The sequence below is a fragment of the Mauremys reevesii genome, linkage group 8 (genome assembly GCF_016161935.1).
Source record: "Mauremys reevesii isolate NIE-2019 linkage group 8, ASM1616193v1, whole genome shotgun sequence".
Taxonomy (NCBI): Eukaryota; Metazoa; Chordata; order Testudines; family Geoemydidae; genus Mauremys; species Mauremys reevesii.
In genome coordinates this window covers 88552280-88568644 of record NC_052630.1, presented here as the reverse complement: position 1 = coordinate 88568644, position 16365 = coordinate 88552280, and the positions used below count along the sequence as shown (strand labels likewise).

Sequence of the window (16365 nt, the reverse complement as noted above, 5' to 3'; positions counted from 1 at the left end):
AATATCTTCAGGGCAAGTTTAGTATTTAAAATCTGCTTGTTTTTATTGCCTGGCTGTGAATGGACATTCATAGTTGATACTGTCTTCCATTATAACAACATCACATTTAATATTCCTTGTCAGAAAAAGCAGCATACTGATTCCCACCTTAGCAAAATAATTATGCCATATGCTAACTGACTGTTCAATTCTATTAGTCTATAAACAGAACAGTAAGAAAACAGGATTTTATGGCTTGTATAGTACTTCACTAACATTTCAAAAGATTGTGTATTTTACATATCAGCTCAATTGTGCAAATTTGTATCCAGTGGCATTATTTTAAGTTTAGAAGGTACATTTCAACTGTGAAGAGAATTTTGAAGTTAGAGTCAACCCCCAACAAACAGTGAGAGGAGAAAAGTCCAAATTATTGAAAAGATAAATATTTAAGTTCCATTTAAGGATGGCAATTGGAATATTTCTTCCTATAGCTAATATACAGGCAAGCAACTTGAATCTGAATTAGAATGCTTAGTTTATATGCTACAAAGATTTGTAAACTTTAATCAAATTAATTCAAACATGCCAGAATGAGGCTCAGACCCCTTCAAGCGTGGCTCGCCCAGATATACTGACCGGGGCGCGACAGGTTGGACTCGGTAGTGACAATGCCAGGACACATACTCGAGTTCCTACCATAGTGCATCAACCCTCAGATGGTTTGCAAAGTTGTCCCCTTCAACAGTGCACCGCCCTCCTTGTCCCTAATAACAGATGCGTCAGATCTGGGTTGGGGGGCAAACCTGGGAGATCTCCGACCACAGGGCCTGTGGTCGCAGGATGAGCTCTCCCTTCATATCAATATCAGGGAGCTCAGAGCAGTGCGGCTGGCATGCCAAACTTCCCAGTCCTAGCTACAAGGCCAAAGCGTGGCAGTGATGATGGACAACACCACTGCTATGTTCTACATCAACAAACAGAGTGGAGCCAGTTCTCCCCACCTATGTCAAGAAGCCCTCCAACTATGGGAGCTCTGCATAGCCCACTCCATTCACCTGGAGGCGTCTCCTCTCCCAGGAGTGCAGAACGAGCTAGAGGATCACCTCAGCAGATCGTTCTGCAACCAAAAATGGTCTGTCCATCCATCCACATGTTCTTCATCCCAAATTTCAAAGGTCGGGATTTCCCCAGGTCGACCTATTCGCCACCCAGAGCAACAATGTTCTGTTCCTTCCAGAAACACAGCCCAGGTTCAATCATGGATGCGTTTCTGCTACTTTCAGGAGACCACCTCATGTATGCCTTCCCACCAGTCCCACTCATACACTAGGTGCTGTTCAAGATCTGCAGGGACAAAGCGGAGGTGATTCTGCTTGCCTCAGCCTGGCCCCGTCAACACTGGTACACCACACTTCTGGAGCTGTCAGTGGACACTCTGATCGTGCAACCAGTCTGCCCTGATCTGATCGCTCAGGACCATGGTCGCCTCTACCACCCAGACCTCCAGTCCCTCCATCTCACAGCCTGGAAGCTCCATGGTTAAACCCCATGGAGCGCCTATGTTCGGAACCGGTAAGGGAAGTTCTTCTCGGCAGCAGGAAACCTTCCACAGGGCTACTTATCTAGCCAAGTGGAAAAGATTCACTTGCTGGTGTGCCCAGCAACACACACCTCCACTCCAGTTTATACCACTCATCCTGGAGTACCCTCTGCATCTCAAACAGCAGGGCCTAGCAGCGTCATCTATCAAGGTGCACCTTGCTGCTATCTTAGCCTTCCACCCAGGAACATCTGGACGCTCCGTGTTCACTAACCCCATGATAGGACGTTTCCTCGAGGGTTTGGAATGCCTATATTACAGATTAGGCAACCGGTTCCCGCATGGGACCTTAATCTGGTCCTCACCAGGCTCATGGGGCCCCCTTTTGAACCACTGGTGACTTGCTCCCTGTTCTATTTGTCGTAGAAGGTGTCCTTCCTGGTAGCCATCACATCAGCAAGGCAGGTGTCCAAATTAAAGGCTCTGACCTCTGGCCCACCCTATATGGTCTTTCACAAGGACAAAATGCAGCTCAGGCCTCACCCAGCCTTCCTCCCCAAAGTAGTATCACAATTCCACATTGGTCAAGACATTTTTCTACCTGTCTTCTATCCTAAGCCTCACACCAGTACCCAAGAGCAGAGACTGCACTCACTGGATGTTTGGAGAGCGCTAGCATTCTACATCGAGTGCACAAAACCATTCAGGAAGTCGAACCAATTGGGTGGTAGCAGACCGGATGAAAGGACTCCTGGTCTCATCTCAAAGAATATCTTCTGAATCACATCCTGCATCCACACGTTACAAGTTAGCCAAGGTCCCAGTCCCAACTCTTATGGCACGTTCCACAATGGCACAAGCTTCATCAGCTGCATTCCTGGCCCAGGTCCCGATACAAGAGATCTGCAGGGCAGCAACTTAGTCATCGGTGCTTACGTTTACCTCTCATTATGCTATCACCCAACACGACAGAGATGATGCAGCAATTGGCAGGGCAGTGCTCCAATCAATGATTCCTTAACTCCAACTCCACCTCCGGGGTAGAGCTTGGGAGACACCTGATTGGAATTGACGTGAACAAGCACTCAAAGAAGAAAAAACAGTTACTCATCTTCTCGTAACTGTTGTTCTTCAAGATGTGTTGTTCATGTCCATTCCAATACCCATCCTCCTCTCCTCTCTCGGAGTAGCCAACAAGAAGGAACTGAAGCGGGGTTGGGGTCGGCACGGTCATATATTGAGCACCATAAAGTTGCCACTCCAGGGGGCTCCACAGCTGACACGACAGGAGCTGCTAAGGGAAAGCTTTCCAACAACCATGCACACGGTGCGCACACACCTGATTGGAGTGGACGTGAACAACACATCTCAAAGAACAACAGTAATGAGAAGGTGAGTAACCGTTTTCTCTACTCATCCAAGCATATTTCAAGATCAGCATTCAACACTGTCCTGCAAATGAACTTCAAACTTGACTTGCAAGGGTCACTTGGTAGACAGAAGAAGATAACATTACCAAACTAGGTCATTTCCATTAGCAAAAAGAAAGTGTCTATTTAATCAGGGCTTTGGCGCTGTGCTCCAGCTCCAGGCAAAAAACCTGCAGCTCCACTGCTCTGGAGCTGCTCCACGCTCCAGCTCCAGGCTCCGCTCCAAAGCCCTGTATTTAATACCATGAAACAGAACATCATTGCACACACCACACTAGACTTAAATTAGGAATCCAGAATGCTTGCCCGATATTTTATGTTAGCACTCAAGTGTCAGGTTAGATGGATTACTGTCACGCTGATTTTAGAAAGTAAATCTGTTCCTAGATCAGTTCTACCGTGTTTATGCTTTCTTAAAAAAAAAAAAATCACCTATTCTCACCAATCTAAGTGCCTGGTCAAGCAATAGAAAACTAGTGCAAATTAAATGTAAAAGTGTCATTCATTCCAAATAAATAAATTACCACATTTATTGTAGGATTTGAGAGGTCTCTATCTACTGAGGTTAATCTCTTCCAATGGAAACTGGACATGCCTGAAGCTTGCTAAAACATTGCTTGTGGATCTCTAGTCCTGTTCCAGGCTGGTGGTGGAGGGATGCTACTCTCCATTACCATATGTATTCAGGAAATGAATGTATAATTTTTAAGTTAGGCAAAGGTTTTAAAATTGGTAGTAAATTCTCAAAACCCAGTATTTATATATCTACTAGTAAGATTTCAGGGACAGGCGTCTGACAAAAAAGATTTTTTTTTTAAAAATCTTGCTCTATTCTTAGCACACAAATAAAAATGTATTAGAACCTTATTCTCTGAAGCACTGTGGTCCAGAAGGACACCCCTGTAATTTGCACCACATAGCACAAGTGCACAGTCATTCCTTACTAACACTGAACTCACTATCCATGTAAAAATAGTAAGTTGCTTGTCCCCCAAGCAGCAAGTCCACTGTGACAACAAGTTACATATTAGAAACACCAAGTAATTCCAGTGCTCCCCCACCTCTGCTCCCTCCCCCCAAGCATAACATCACTTCAGTCATTTTATGCTGGATGATTTTAACACAAAAAAACTCAAATAGAAAATATTAAATCAATTCACCAACAGCTGAACTCCTCATGCTTTGACTTCATGTAGCAGTTTGCTCTCTTTACATTATGATCAGTGAAATATTTGCTATCTACTGAAAGTAACTATAATTAACTCAAGATAGTAAAGTGATATCCATGCCTTCCTTATGTTACCACATTTTACCAAAGAGTGTAGGCCACAAAAGTTGGAATGCATAAAGTTTACCTGAAAATTATCAGACAAAGACTAAAACCACAAAAGTACATTTAGGATAGTGCAAAGGACTATAAGTCGGCAGTTCTAACGATTTGGGGAATAATTTCCCAGTTCATGAAGGAAAGAGGGAAACTACATTTTAAGGCTAATCCTGCCCAAAGCTCTAACCAATTGGCCTGATAAGGTACTTAAAATGGGGACCATTCAGAAGCCAGGTCTTGGGTAAAATCAGCTGGCTGCCTCTATAAAGTGCCCTAGCAGGGAAGAGCACTAACAAAAAGATGACCTTCAAAGCAACATTCTAAACTAGAACCAAAAAATCCTGCCAAAAAGAAAACTAAAATATTCTGATTCAGTCAGCCAGAAAGAACTCCACCTTATAGTAAAAGCCATCATGAAAGATCTAGGAATCACTCACTGAAATATTCAGTACAATCAGAAGGAATTTAACAGGGAAAAGACCACATTGATTAGAGTTATAAACCAGTTCAGATGTTTTAAACTAAGATTTATACAGAAAAGAGGGGGAAAAACATTTTTTTCGATAAAGCTTATTAGGTATCAAGTGTGAAAATTAATATTCCCTGGAATAAAACTGGTGTAGATAACAAGCTAACAATACCTCAAAATTTTGTTCCATCAAGTTACCGCCTTTACTCAGGCTTTCCATGATGGCCTTATTTCGAAGAATATCTTCCTCACTGAGATGTTCTCTTCTTTTCCTAGATTCTAAAACAAGTCCATTGACCAAGTAGAAGTCTGCCAAGAAGTTTCCTACTCTTTCCTGTAAGATAGATATTTGACATTCATGAACTCAAAAGCTACGGTAAGGTAACTTAAATCAGGAATATTCAAAGACTAAAATGACACTGTTACATGAAAGGAAATAAATTTAAGTACATAAGAATGAATGTTATACTTTAAGTCACCTGTACTGACAGAGCACTTGCATTAACACTGACTACCTCCAACAATGTAAATGAAAGTGCAGCGGAACCACTGGCTGCCGTTGCAAGGATTTCTTTGGGGATAAAAACTTACATTAGCACAAAACATCTATTTATGTCAGCATTTCCCAAAGAGCTAATCTGAAGATGGCAAGGGGAAACATGTTTTTTCTTCTGTGGCTGGTACATTCTAGAACAGCTGACTATATCAATTGATATTTTATACATATGACTTATTTTTTGCACCTAGAGTTTACATTTCATAAAATGGAAAAAGTAAAAATTATAAAAACATGGTCAGATATGAGCCAACTTTTGAGTGACATCAACTAATGCTTCAAAAGGCGGCAAAAATCTTCCCCCCATACAGGAGGACAACTGGCAGTATAGCTATACCTAAGGAGGAAAAACATTCTTTTCATTGCCTTACGAGTGACGCTAGTACCTCTCAGACAGGTTGGATTTTCCATGTGTCTAGGTTGCATAGCAGGAAGTGTTGTTTTTTAAAGGATTAGATAAACTCACTGATAAATTATTTGCCATTACTCTTGGTATTACTGTATACAGTTTAGTCATTTAAAATTATAAATGGTATATCTACTTTACAGCTTTTAATGCCTCTATTCCTGTAGAATGAGATAAGAAATAGCAGACCCACTCAATTTTTGTTAACACCTTTAATTGTTTCTAATATCTCAGGGCCTGATCTTATGAAATGCTGAGCACCACCTCCTGTGTTCAATGGAACATAGAGAAGTTTGTAGGATCAGGTCCTATTTCCCATATTTTAGTCTCATCCCTCCCAATCTGCCTTTCTGCGCTAAATAATCCTAGAGTAGGTCATCTCCAACATCACAGGTAAATCCCCAACCCCATGCCTCTGACCACTGTTGATATCTCTGCTTCATCCTCTTTGAGATGACCAAACCTGAACGGGTGTAAGGTATTGGCATTCTGTATGTTCACAGTGTCTACAGCTGTAAGAGCAGTAACAATTGTAGAGTTTGGGGATTTTCTCCCTGGTTAATTCAACTTAATGTAGATTTCTGCAAGCTCTAAATGTATCTTGGCAAAGTGCAAATACAGTGAGCTGTATTTTCTGTCTGTACCTGACAATGATGCAGGCTAGTGTAGATTTCGGTGGAATTGGACGAAGAGGCATAAAGTATATTGAGCTCAATTTCTACACAGAGTTCCAAATTAGCTGGTGTCTCTTCAAAAATGATCAGCCAGAACACAGTTAAAGTTGGTACACCAAAGTGCACTGGGTGTCTGAAGTGTCTGCTGACTAAGCTTACTTTTAAAGTGCATTTTTCAGGTGAATCCCCATGGGATTTCTACACTGTATGCTTTCAAAAATTTTTAATAAAGTCGTATTTTTGCATAATCTTTGTATCTGCCTTTGCTGTCTGGGATCTGGAATGTCAGGGGAATGGGCAGAGCACTTAGGTCAACTGATTATTGCCTCACCTGCTATCTTGCCTGCCCTGAATGGGGAGCTGGTAGGAGAACTACTAGATGAAGCTGAAAACTGCATGCTGGCAAGAGGGGTGTGGTTTGACAGGGGACCTAGCAAATGCTGTCAGCTATCAGAAATAGCCCTTGGGAGTTTTTAAGTTGAAGTGTCTTCATTAGCCAGAGATGATAAAACAAGTGCCTGAACAATAACCACAATGACTTCTCTTCATCCCATCCTCAGAAAAGGAATTAATATGCTTTCTGCCATTGTTTTGGTTTCTATCTAATGTTTTAATATATCAACTATTACTGTGGCATCTAAAACACTGATTCTGTCCAAGCTATTGAAGATGTTTAAACATCTTCATTCTCAAGTCTTCATTACAAGATCTTGAATTTGCCTATTCCACTACTTCTGACATCAGGTCTTCATAACCTCTTGTTCATTCCCTACTTCTACTGTGGAATACTGCACTTTCCTGTCCCCTTTCCTGTCTCTTCACAATGGGCCATAGATCCTTTTACTACACTTCTTACACTGCCTTCACTATCTGGCACAGACTCTGCTTCAACCATGAACTTAAAACACCCTCTTCCTCCGTGGCTTGCAATCCAAAGAGAGATGAGATTTAACATGATAAAAATGTTGAAGACAAACACACACTCCTTACTCTCCTCTTTTGCATGAACATCATCTGCCAGTGCTATTTTGAACACAGTAACAAAGAAAGGGCTGGATAAGACAGAGAGGGTCTGTTCAAACTTACTGTTTTGTCTTCTCTGAAAAGCCATCCTGTTTGGGCACGCGTGAAGGTAATTGATTTGGTTGATAATGTTGCTGAATAAATATCACTGCTCATTAAAATGTCAACTTCCTCCTCCGTTTCCATCTCAGATTCCTGGAGCAAAAGAAATCCTAAAATACTGAACACTACTTACTGATTATTTTAAGCTCTCTCATTTTTTTACAAGCAGACTGTACATCAGGGGTAGGCAACCTATGGCATGTGTGCCGAAGGCGGCACGCAAGCTGATTTTCAATGGCACTCACACTGCCAGAGTCCTGGCCACCGGTCCAGGGGGCTCTGCATTTTAATTTAATTTTAAATGAAGCTTCTTAAACATTTTAAAAACCTTATTTACTTTACATACAGCAATAGTTTAGTTATATATTATAGACTTATAGAAAGATACCTTCTAAAAACGTTAAAGTGTATTACTGGCACGTGAAACCTTAATTTAGAGTGAATAAATGAAGACTCGGCACACCACTTCTGAAAGGTTGCCGACCCCTGCTGTACATAAATAAGCCTTATCCTTTAATTGGACAATTTTTCTCCCCAAGAAAATTATGGATGCTTCAAGAAGTAGCTATTTTATTGGAATTATTCAAAAAATGTCCTATAACATTGGCATCGTAGTACCTTATCCAATTGGTATTATGGAAGGAGGCACATGGTCTAAAACTGTGCCAGCCAAATGTACTAATAATTCAGTATATGGGTACAGTCTCAATTAGTTTAACATTACTATACCACCAATTGAAAAATAGATTCAAATACTGTGTCTGGTGCTGGGGGAAGAAGGGGGAAAAAGAAAAGAAAAAAAAAAACCAGCAGCATCACCAGACCCTAACTTCAGTGGTTGAGTGGCGATATGTTTACAACTCTGCTCCAATTTTTCTCTGTTTCCATGGAAAGGGACAGATAGCTGTCTAAAATCAGTTAAGAAGCTTTGAAGTTATTATCTGAAAGCACCTTGCCCCATGTTGTTGATTTTGCATCACCATCCATGTAAACAACAGCTTAAAGCCTTCAGCGACTTTCAGTGGCTGAGAACTACCAAAGCCATTTCAAGAGCACCATTTTAATTTAAGACTGACCCATTTGCTTACATGGAAGTACTAACACATTTCTAGTTTCTTTTTTAATTCAGTATTTTAAAATCAGTAAATTTCCAGAAGTGAAGTTATACTGTATAACCACATTCCTTGCATAGGCCCTAATACAGCAAAACACTTAAACACATGCTTAAGTGTTTCGCTGGATGAGGCTATGATTGAACGCATTTTGCTTCAAGAGGCTTAAAAGTATCCAGTAATTCACACACTTTGTGCTGATGCTGATTGTTTGCTACACGCAGTGCCTAAACAGGTTCACAGATTATAAAGGCCAGAAGGTACCATTGTGATCATCTAATCTGACCGCCTGCATAACACAAGCCATAGGACTTCCTGAATTAATTCCAATTTAAATAAAACCATATATTTTAGAAAAACATCCAGTCTTAATTTAACAATGACACTGCAATGATGGAGAATCCACCATCTTGGTAAATTGTTCCAACAGTTAAATTACATTCACTGTTAAAAATCTGCATCTTATTTCTAGTTCGAATTTTTCTAGTTTCAACTTCCAGCCATTGTATATTGTTTGTCTGCTAGACTTTACAGTCCCATTATCATATCTTGGTTCGCCATGTAGATACTTATAGACTGATCAAGTCACCCTTTAACCTTCTATTTTCTTAGCTAAAAAGATAATAACTATAAGGCATGTTTTCTAATTCTTTAATCATTCTCATGGCCCTTCTCCAAACCCTCTCCACTCTATCAACATCCTTCTTGAACTGGGAACACCAGAACTGGACACAGTATTCCTGCAGCAGTTGCACTTGTGCCAAATACAGAGACAATATAACCAGTGATGAGCTCCCAAAATCCTAATAACCAGTCCCCTACTGGGTCCTCAGCGGCAGGGTGGTGGTGGTCTTCACTCGCTCCTGGTTTTCGGTGGCAGGTCCTCCACCCAGAACAAGTGAATCCGCCCCCTCCACGACCCGGTAGAGAACCATGCAGTGAGTACAAGCCCCATGTGCCTGTCTCCCCCCGCCCCCCATCCAATGCCAACCCAACCCACATCCTGCCCCGACTGCCTCCCTCAGAACCCGCAACCCATCAATCCCCCGACTCCTTGTCCCCTGGGAGTTGGGTAGGGGGTGGGCTCCTGCAGCTATTTAAAGGACTGGGGTGGGAGAGGCAGCTGGAGCCCTGGGTCCTTTAAATAACCCCTGGAGGGCTCAAGGGGCTACTTAAAGGGTCCAGGGCTCCCCTGCTTCTACCGCTCCGACCCTGTAAATAGCTGCGGGAGCCCTGGGGAAGCAGCAGGGCTCCCGTGGCTATTTAAAGGACCAGAGCGGCAGAGGCAGCTGGAGCCCCAGGCCCTTTAAATAGCCCCTGGAGCCCCCCACTACCCCTGGGCTCCGGGGGCTATTTAAAGGGCCTGGGGCTCTGGTGCTTCTACCGCCCCAGCCCTTTAAATAGCCGCCAGAGCCCACCCCCTACCCAGCTCACCCCACTCCCTGTCCCCTGACTGCCCCAACCCCATCCACCACCACCACCCCAAAAGTCCCCCAGAACTCCCACGCCTACCCAAGCCCCTGTTCCCCATCCCCTGACCGCTCCCCCCAGAACCACGGCCCCCTCCAACCGCTCCCTGCCCCTTATCCAACCCCTCCTCCTAGCCCCGGCCCAGCCCCCTTACCATGCTGCTCAAAACGGCAGGAGCTGCCAGGCTGGCCAGACCGCTGGCGCCGGCGGGGGAGCCTCCCCAGCTGGGAGCTCAGGCAGGCCAGACAGGACGGTCCCGCGGGCCATATGTGGCCCGCAGACCGGAGTCTGCCCACCCGCCGGCCCCTTTAATAACCGGTTCTACACCAGCTTCTACATTTAACAGCCGGTTCTTGCGGTGCAAACCGGCTCCAGCTCACCACTGAGTAGAACCTTTATTCCCACTTGAGAGTCCCCTAAGGATCCCATTCACTCTTTTGACCACAGTGTCACATTGGGAGCTCATGTCTGGCTAATTATTCACCACAATCCTCACATCTTTCAGAGTCAAGGCTTCCCAAGATAGCACGTCCCCATCCTGTAAGCATGGCCTATATTCTTTGTTCCTGGATGTATGACCTTACATTTGGCCATATTCAAAACATATTGTTTGCTTGGGCCCAGCTTCCCAAGCAATCCAACCCACTCTATCAGTGACCTGTCCTCTTTACTATTTACCATCCCCCCAACCACTGTGTCATCTGCAAGATTTCTTTGTAGACTTCTTACCTCATTGCTAAGTATTACTTGAGCCCTAGTTGGGTACAGAACCTGACTTTTTAGCAGAATACACATTTAATGTAAGTATTTCATTAGTATTGAAAACATATCGGTATAAGGTAATATGTTTAACATTGTGTATATATGCAGCTCCTCACCTCATGATGTATTCGCTGGTAAACTTTTTGTTCGTTGTCTAAAACTACAAAAGATTCAGAGGGTGCTGCATCACCATTGAAAATGAAGCTTAAATCCCCTCGTTGGCACTTCATGTCAGTAAAGTCTATGAGAGTTGTGTCAAGCCTGTGGAAATATACCCACGGTAAAACACCTTTGCAAAAGGAATTATCCAGAAATGTTCAAATACACAAGTGAGTTCTATTAGCATCCAACAGCATTGCTTTTTTCCCCAAAATGGTAAAAAGTCTACATTTTCATTGTGTTTTAATATAATTATGATTGCAAATTTCACTTATATAAATAGACAACAAATTACTACTTTTTGCTTATACAGGAAACTCCAAATGTAGTAAAGATATCTGTATAAATGCGAACTAAGAGGCTGTGGCTCAGATGCATAGGGATTCAATTATATGAATGTGGCGAAATGTACAGAATTCAATGTGACTTAGTCCTACATTACAAATATAGTTCAGGGGATCTTTATGTTACTTTCATGGCAAAAGATAATGCTTTCCTTTCATATTGTATCAATATAGCAGAATTACAGATGGAAAACATTTTTAGAAAAGCTGCCACTGCATCCTTTTGCCCTCAAAACTGCATGGTATCAGGAGACTAACTGATTTTACCTGGCACACAAATACACTGAGAGGAATTTCCCTAAACATAAGTGGCCACATTCTGATATGTGTTACTCAATGTGAACAAGGATTATTGAACAGTTTCACTGATTTCAGCAAGGTTGCGAGTAATGGTATCAGGATCTGGCCTAAATTGAGAAGAGGACCAGTAACAGAGTGAACTTTGCATTGCCTTGTTTTTGTCACATTTAGCTAGACTATTTCCAGTCCTTTTATTTATTTACTTATTTTCTTGTACTTTCAGCGGCATAGGGCAGGGGTGGGCAACCTATGGCACGCGTGCTGAAGGCTGATTTTCAGTGGCACTCACACTGCCCAGATCCTGGCCACCGGTCCGGGGGGCTCTGCATTTTAATTTAATTTTAAATGAAGCTTCTTAACCATTTTGAAAATCTTATTTACTTTACATACAATAATAGTTTAGTTATATATTATAGACTTACAGAAAGATCTTCTAAAAACATTAAAATGTATTACTGGCACATGAAACCTTAGAGTGAATAAATGAAGACTCTGAAAGGTTGCCGATCCCTGGCATAGGGAATACTTCTACCTGTCAAATTAAGAGTTGAGTGGAGCATGAAGTTTTCCCCGATATAATTCCTGTGGGCTGCCTCCAAAATACGTGGTTTTTTTTTACAGACAGCTAAAGCCACCAGATTTGTTTAGTCTAACAGCCACTAGTTCTTAAGCAATATTTTTAAAATCAGTTATGCCGTTTATTCATCTTTTTAATTCAAGACAATATAGGGTATTCTCATGTAAAGTCACTCTCAACTCCCATTACTATTAATGCAAGTAGCAAGTGCGCAGAAAAGAGACTCAGACTGGTCTCAGTGAGAGCTGACCTAAAAAGTCAGAACATATTTCTGTGTTAAAAGCTTTAGAGAGAGCAGCAGTTTCTCTGAATAATTTATTATTCTGATTTTTTTGATTTTGGAGCTTAAAGGGAAGAGACACTTGAATCCAAACAAACAAAGAATATTACAGCTAATTAAAAAGCCAAGCTGGAAAAGTTGTAGAAACAAAATGGTTTCTAACTCTTGATTCTCAGAATTTGAACATTTGTTCTCTGAAGTTATAGTAACATTTGTCACTGATGTTTTATAGGGCAGCCACATTTCTGAACAAAATATCTGAAATCTGCTTTAATTCAAATAATGTTTATAAATATAATTAACTCACCAACACATGAATGTGTTACATGACAGTCAGTCAGGTACAACTGAACTATTTGTTCCCGGAACTGACTCAGTAAGAAACTAACCAAAATTCATTCTCCAACCATTTGAATTTAAGTTATAATTATCACTGTCTAGTTAAGTTTCAGAAGCACTTCAGTAATTACAACACTTGTTAATCAAGAGCATCATCTGAGCTGGCTTCTAAGAAAACCAACTTTAATACCTAGAAGAGCAGAAAGCTGCATTCCAATGCACAAGAATATCAGAAAACACTTATTCCAAAGATATTAAAAACACACTAGGCTGCCTTTGCAAGCATGTACAGAATTGAATCAAATGCAGTTTTCCCACCCAGATGTGGCCCTCGGCCAAAAAGTTTGCCCTCCCCTGATTTATAGCCTTCAAACCACTATTGGAAGTGATATTTCAGTTGCATTGTTGTAGTTCAGTAATAAACACTTGGTTTTAACTTAAGTTTACAGTAGTACAAACCAGTGCTTACCTGATATTTATACCTTGTTTGTATATTTTACACGCATCGGAAGGCAGAATTCGGGAAAGTAAAGGCACTATATGTGTAAAAGAAAAGTATTAATACTGAATAAGACAGAAGAAATACAACTAAGTACTTCTGCGCAACAGACCATATTTCAGAAATATACATTTAATAAAACACTGCAAATTTCGCCATCTTCAGATATTGCTGTATTTTAAGTATAGAACTATGCCCATTACACTTTTATTGAAATTGTACCTAAAATATGGAAAAATTATAGTGTTGCAATCAATAACTGAAAAATGAACAAATACCACTGTAGTGAAACAGATTGCCTTCAGCATCACACAACAGCTTAAAATGCTCTCAAGCCAACTGAACCAGATACAGGTTCCCAACTATTTCCCTCCTCTAGCTACTCATATTTTAGTCATGATCTCAGAATTTCCTTTATGTCTCTATCATATTGGCTAAAAAGATTAGTTACAGTTAGACTGTATTGAAACCACTGAAATGGAAAGTGTATAGTGTAGCATATCTAAAACTTCAAGTGAACATTAAACCAGCAGTGAAACTGGGCACCAGGACAGTCTTATCATATTAATATATGAGAAGACAGATATAACATAGCTTACTGCATTTTTAAAAACCATCATTTCTTTTACTGCAGTAAAACGGTTAATGGTTAAAAATGCCCCACAATGTTCTGAGTGGCATTCTAAAGGCACAGGACAAATTGTAGTCAATTGAACCTACTGAGAAGAGGAATAATTGCTCTGAAATACACTGTCCAGGATGTCTTATTCTTATGAAACTGGATTTACACAAAGAGGGGCTCGACCCTAGATTAGCAGTATGGGGTGGTTTAGGGAAAGCCATTAGAGAATGCACTCCACTCAAGGCTGTGCTGCTCACCATTGTGGGAGATTGGTGGTGGAACCACAATGCAGTTCTGGCTATACTCCCGGTTCCTATTTTCCTAGGTAAAGGCTGACTGCCATATCAAGGCATTGTGAATCAGGCCTCAGCATCACCACTCTAGGAAGGCCTGGTTCCCGCCCTGTCTGGCCCTTTCAGATACTGCACACCTATACAGAAAGGTGCAGGTGTCAGCTCAGCAGGCAGAACACAATTTACTTTGCAACATACCAAGTTGTTGCTATATGCACATCTGCTCAACAAATTTTCATAGCTCAGCAGCTGCTTATTTTTCCATGCAAATTGGCTTTGAAATTCTGCACACAACATCTATAAGGAAGGGCGGTCTCTGTGGGGTTTAATTTTTTTCTTTAAGCAATGCTGGAGTCTAATATTAGGCGGATACTATAGATTCCATTTCTTCGCACCAATCAGTACATAAGATAGGTATTATAGTTCTTACCCCAACTTTGAAAATCCCAGTGAAGTTCTAGATAGAAGTCACCTAGCTGTGAAAAAAATATGAACGTATCATTAGCCATATTGACAGCTGTTTAACATTTCTGGGAAGACATGCAAAATGCAAATGTCATCTTGGGAAAGGCTAGATAAAATGAAGATAGGGTATAACTGAATTAAAAAAAAAAATCTAGCCTTCATTCCTCCAATGTTATCATCTGAAAACCAACTAAATTAACATTTCTTGATTCCAACTAGAGCGGAGTGAATATGATGAAGTTACAAATTGAGAGGCTGAACTGCCCATTAGTAGCTTATATTTCTGAATTTCTTTTATTTGCAATCATTCGAGGAGGGGGAGAAAAAAAACACCAAGTACATGACTCTAATTAGCTAATCCTCTCCGAGATTGCTGGGAGTGGAGGGGTCTCGAGTCTATATAAACCAGACCCAGCTCATTCCATAGACAGAAGATAAGGCAGCAGCCAAGAAGACTGGGCAGCTGAAGAACAGCCAATGGGAGGAGGAGGAGAAGGACGACCAGTTCTAGAAAGGGACAGGCAGGAGGAGAGGCACAAATGTATGAAGTTTGGGGAAAACTGGGTACAGGATGGGGCCTGTCTCCCTAGGAATCTTTGGACTAGCTTGAGAGGTAAGGGAACGGATGGGGAAATAGGACTAAAGATTTTGGCTGTGGATGATAAACTAAATACTGATATATAAGTACTCGGACATTTTCTCTGGCTCCTTTTCCCTCCCTCCCACTGACCCTTTCCTTTCTGTGGTGGTCAGATCATCCTGGATCACCAGACAATGGCTTGGTGACATTTAGACGTGTGGGATTTAGGGTTTAGCTGGAAGGCCAAGTAACCTTAGTGACTGTCTGACAGTCTCGCTGGGGCTGGTGAGAATCCACTAGTGCATAGATCTGTTTTACAGATACAGGTTTTAAATGGATGTGGACTCAACCCCCTATTTTCCACAAGCCGTTCCACATTTCACCACTGACCCAAGGGAAGTTGAAAGCACCTGTGATGTTTTATAGCAGATAGTGTTCTAACAAGAGCACAGGCAGCAGCAATTTGAAACTGGACAGAATCTTCTAATCCTAGTTTCATATTACTGCTTTGGTGAAAGCATTGCTGTGCACAGGCAAAGTTAGGTGGCTACACATACAGGCACATTTATTTAAGTGAAAGACTAGGCTTAAAACTCACTGCTATGAGTGCACTGACGGAAAGGGGGAAGGAAGAGAAAAAAGGTTCAATGTTACATGTAGTAAAACTGACGGCTGAGAGGCGAACATATCAGAAACAAAATCTTCGCATTCTGGTGTAAGGGATAGGGTTATTCCAAAAGAGAGAAGCTTAAAGACCTAATCCAATACAAAATAAGTAAAGCCCTGGCTTTATTACTGCAAATCACAGTAGATGGATAATTCCTCCTTACATAAACTGAGCTTTTATAACAATTTCTAACAGTGGAGGAGGAACTTGTGTGTCCCACAGCCTCGTTGGCACTCTTCTTAGGTGGTTTCCGCAGAGCACCTAGGATTAACCAGGCATAGAGCTTAAGCTCTCTTCTTATCCCTAGAGATGTGTGCTCCAAAACATGAAGCTATGAAACTGAGCCAATAAACAAGAGGAGGGACAACCTTTTGCACCGCATGCACC

The 16365-nt window shown here is 41.6% G+C and overlaps 1 protein-coding gene across 1 annotated transcript in view; it reads right to left on the bottom strand.

Annotated features, from left to right (window-relative positions):
- The window catches only part of ANKRD13C (ankyrin repeat domain 13C), a 53036-nt gene that overhangs the window by 9281 nt on the left and 27390 nt on the right, over nucleotides 1–16365 (bottom strand). Inside the window, exons 5-9 of the mRNA XM_039485276.1 lie at nucleotides 14697–14742; nucleotides 13322–13388; nucleotides 10970–11114; nucleotides 7471–7602; nucleotides 4921–5082 (exon numbers count right to left, since the gene is read on the bottom strand). Of these exons, the coding sequence (XP_039341210.1) occupies nucleotides 4921–5082; nucleotides 7471–7602; nucleotides 10970–11114; nucleotides 13322–13388; nucleotides 14697–14742 (552 nt within the window). The remainder of the gene's footprint in view (nucleotides 1–4920; nucleotides 5083–7470; nucleotides 7603–10969; nucleotides 11115–13321; nucleotides 13389–14696; nucleotides 14743–16365) is intronic.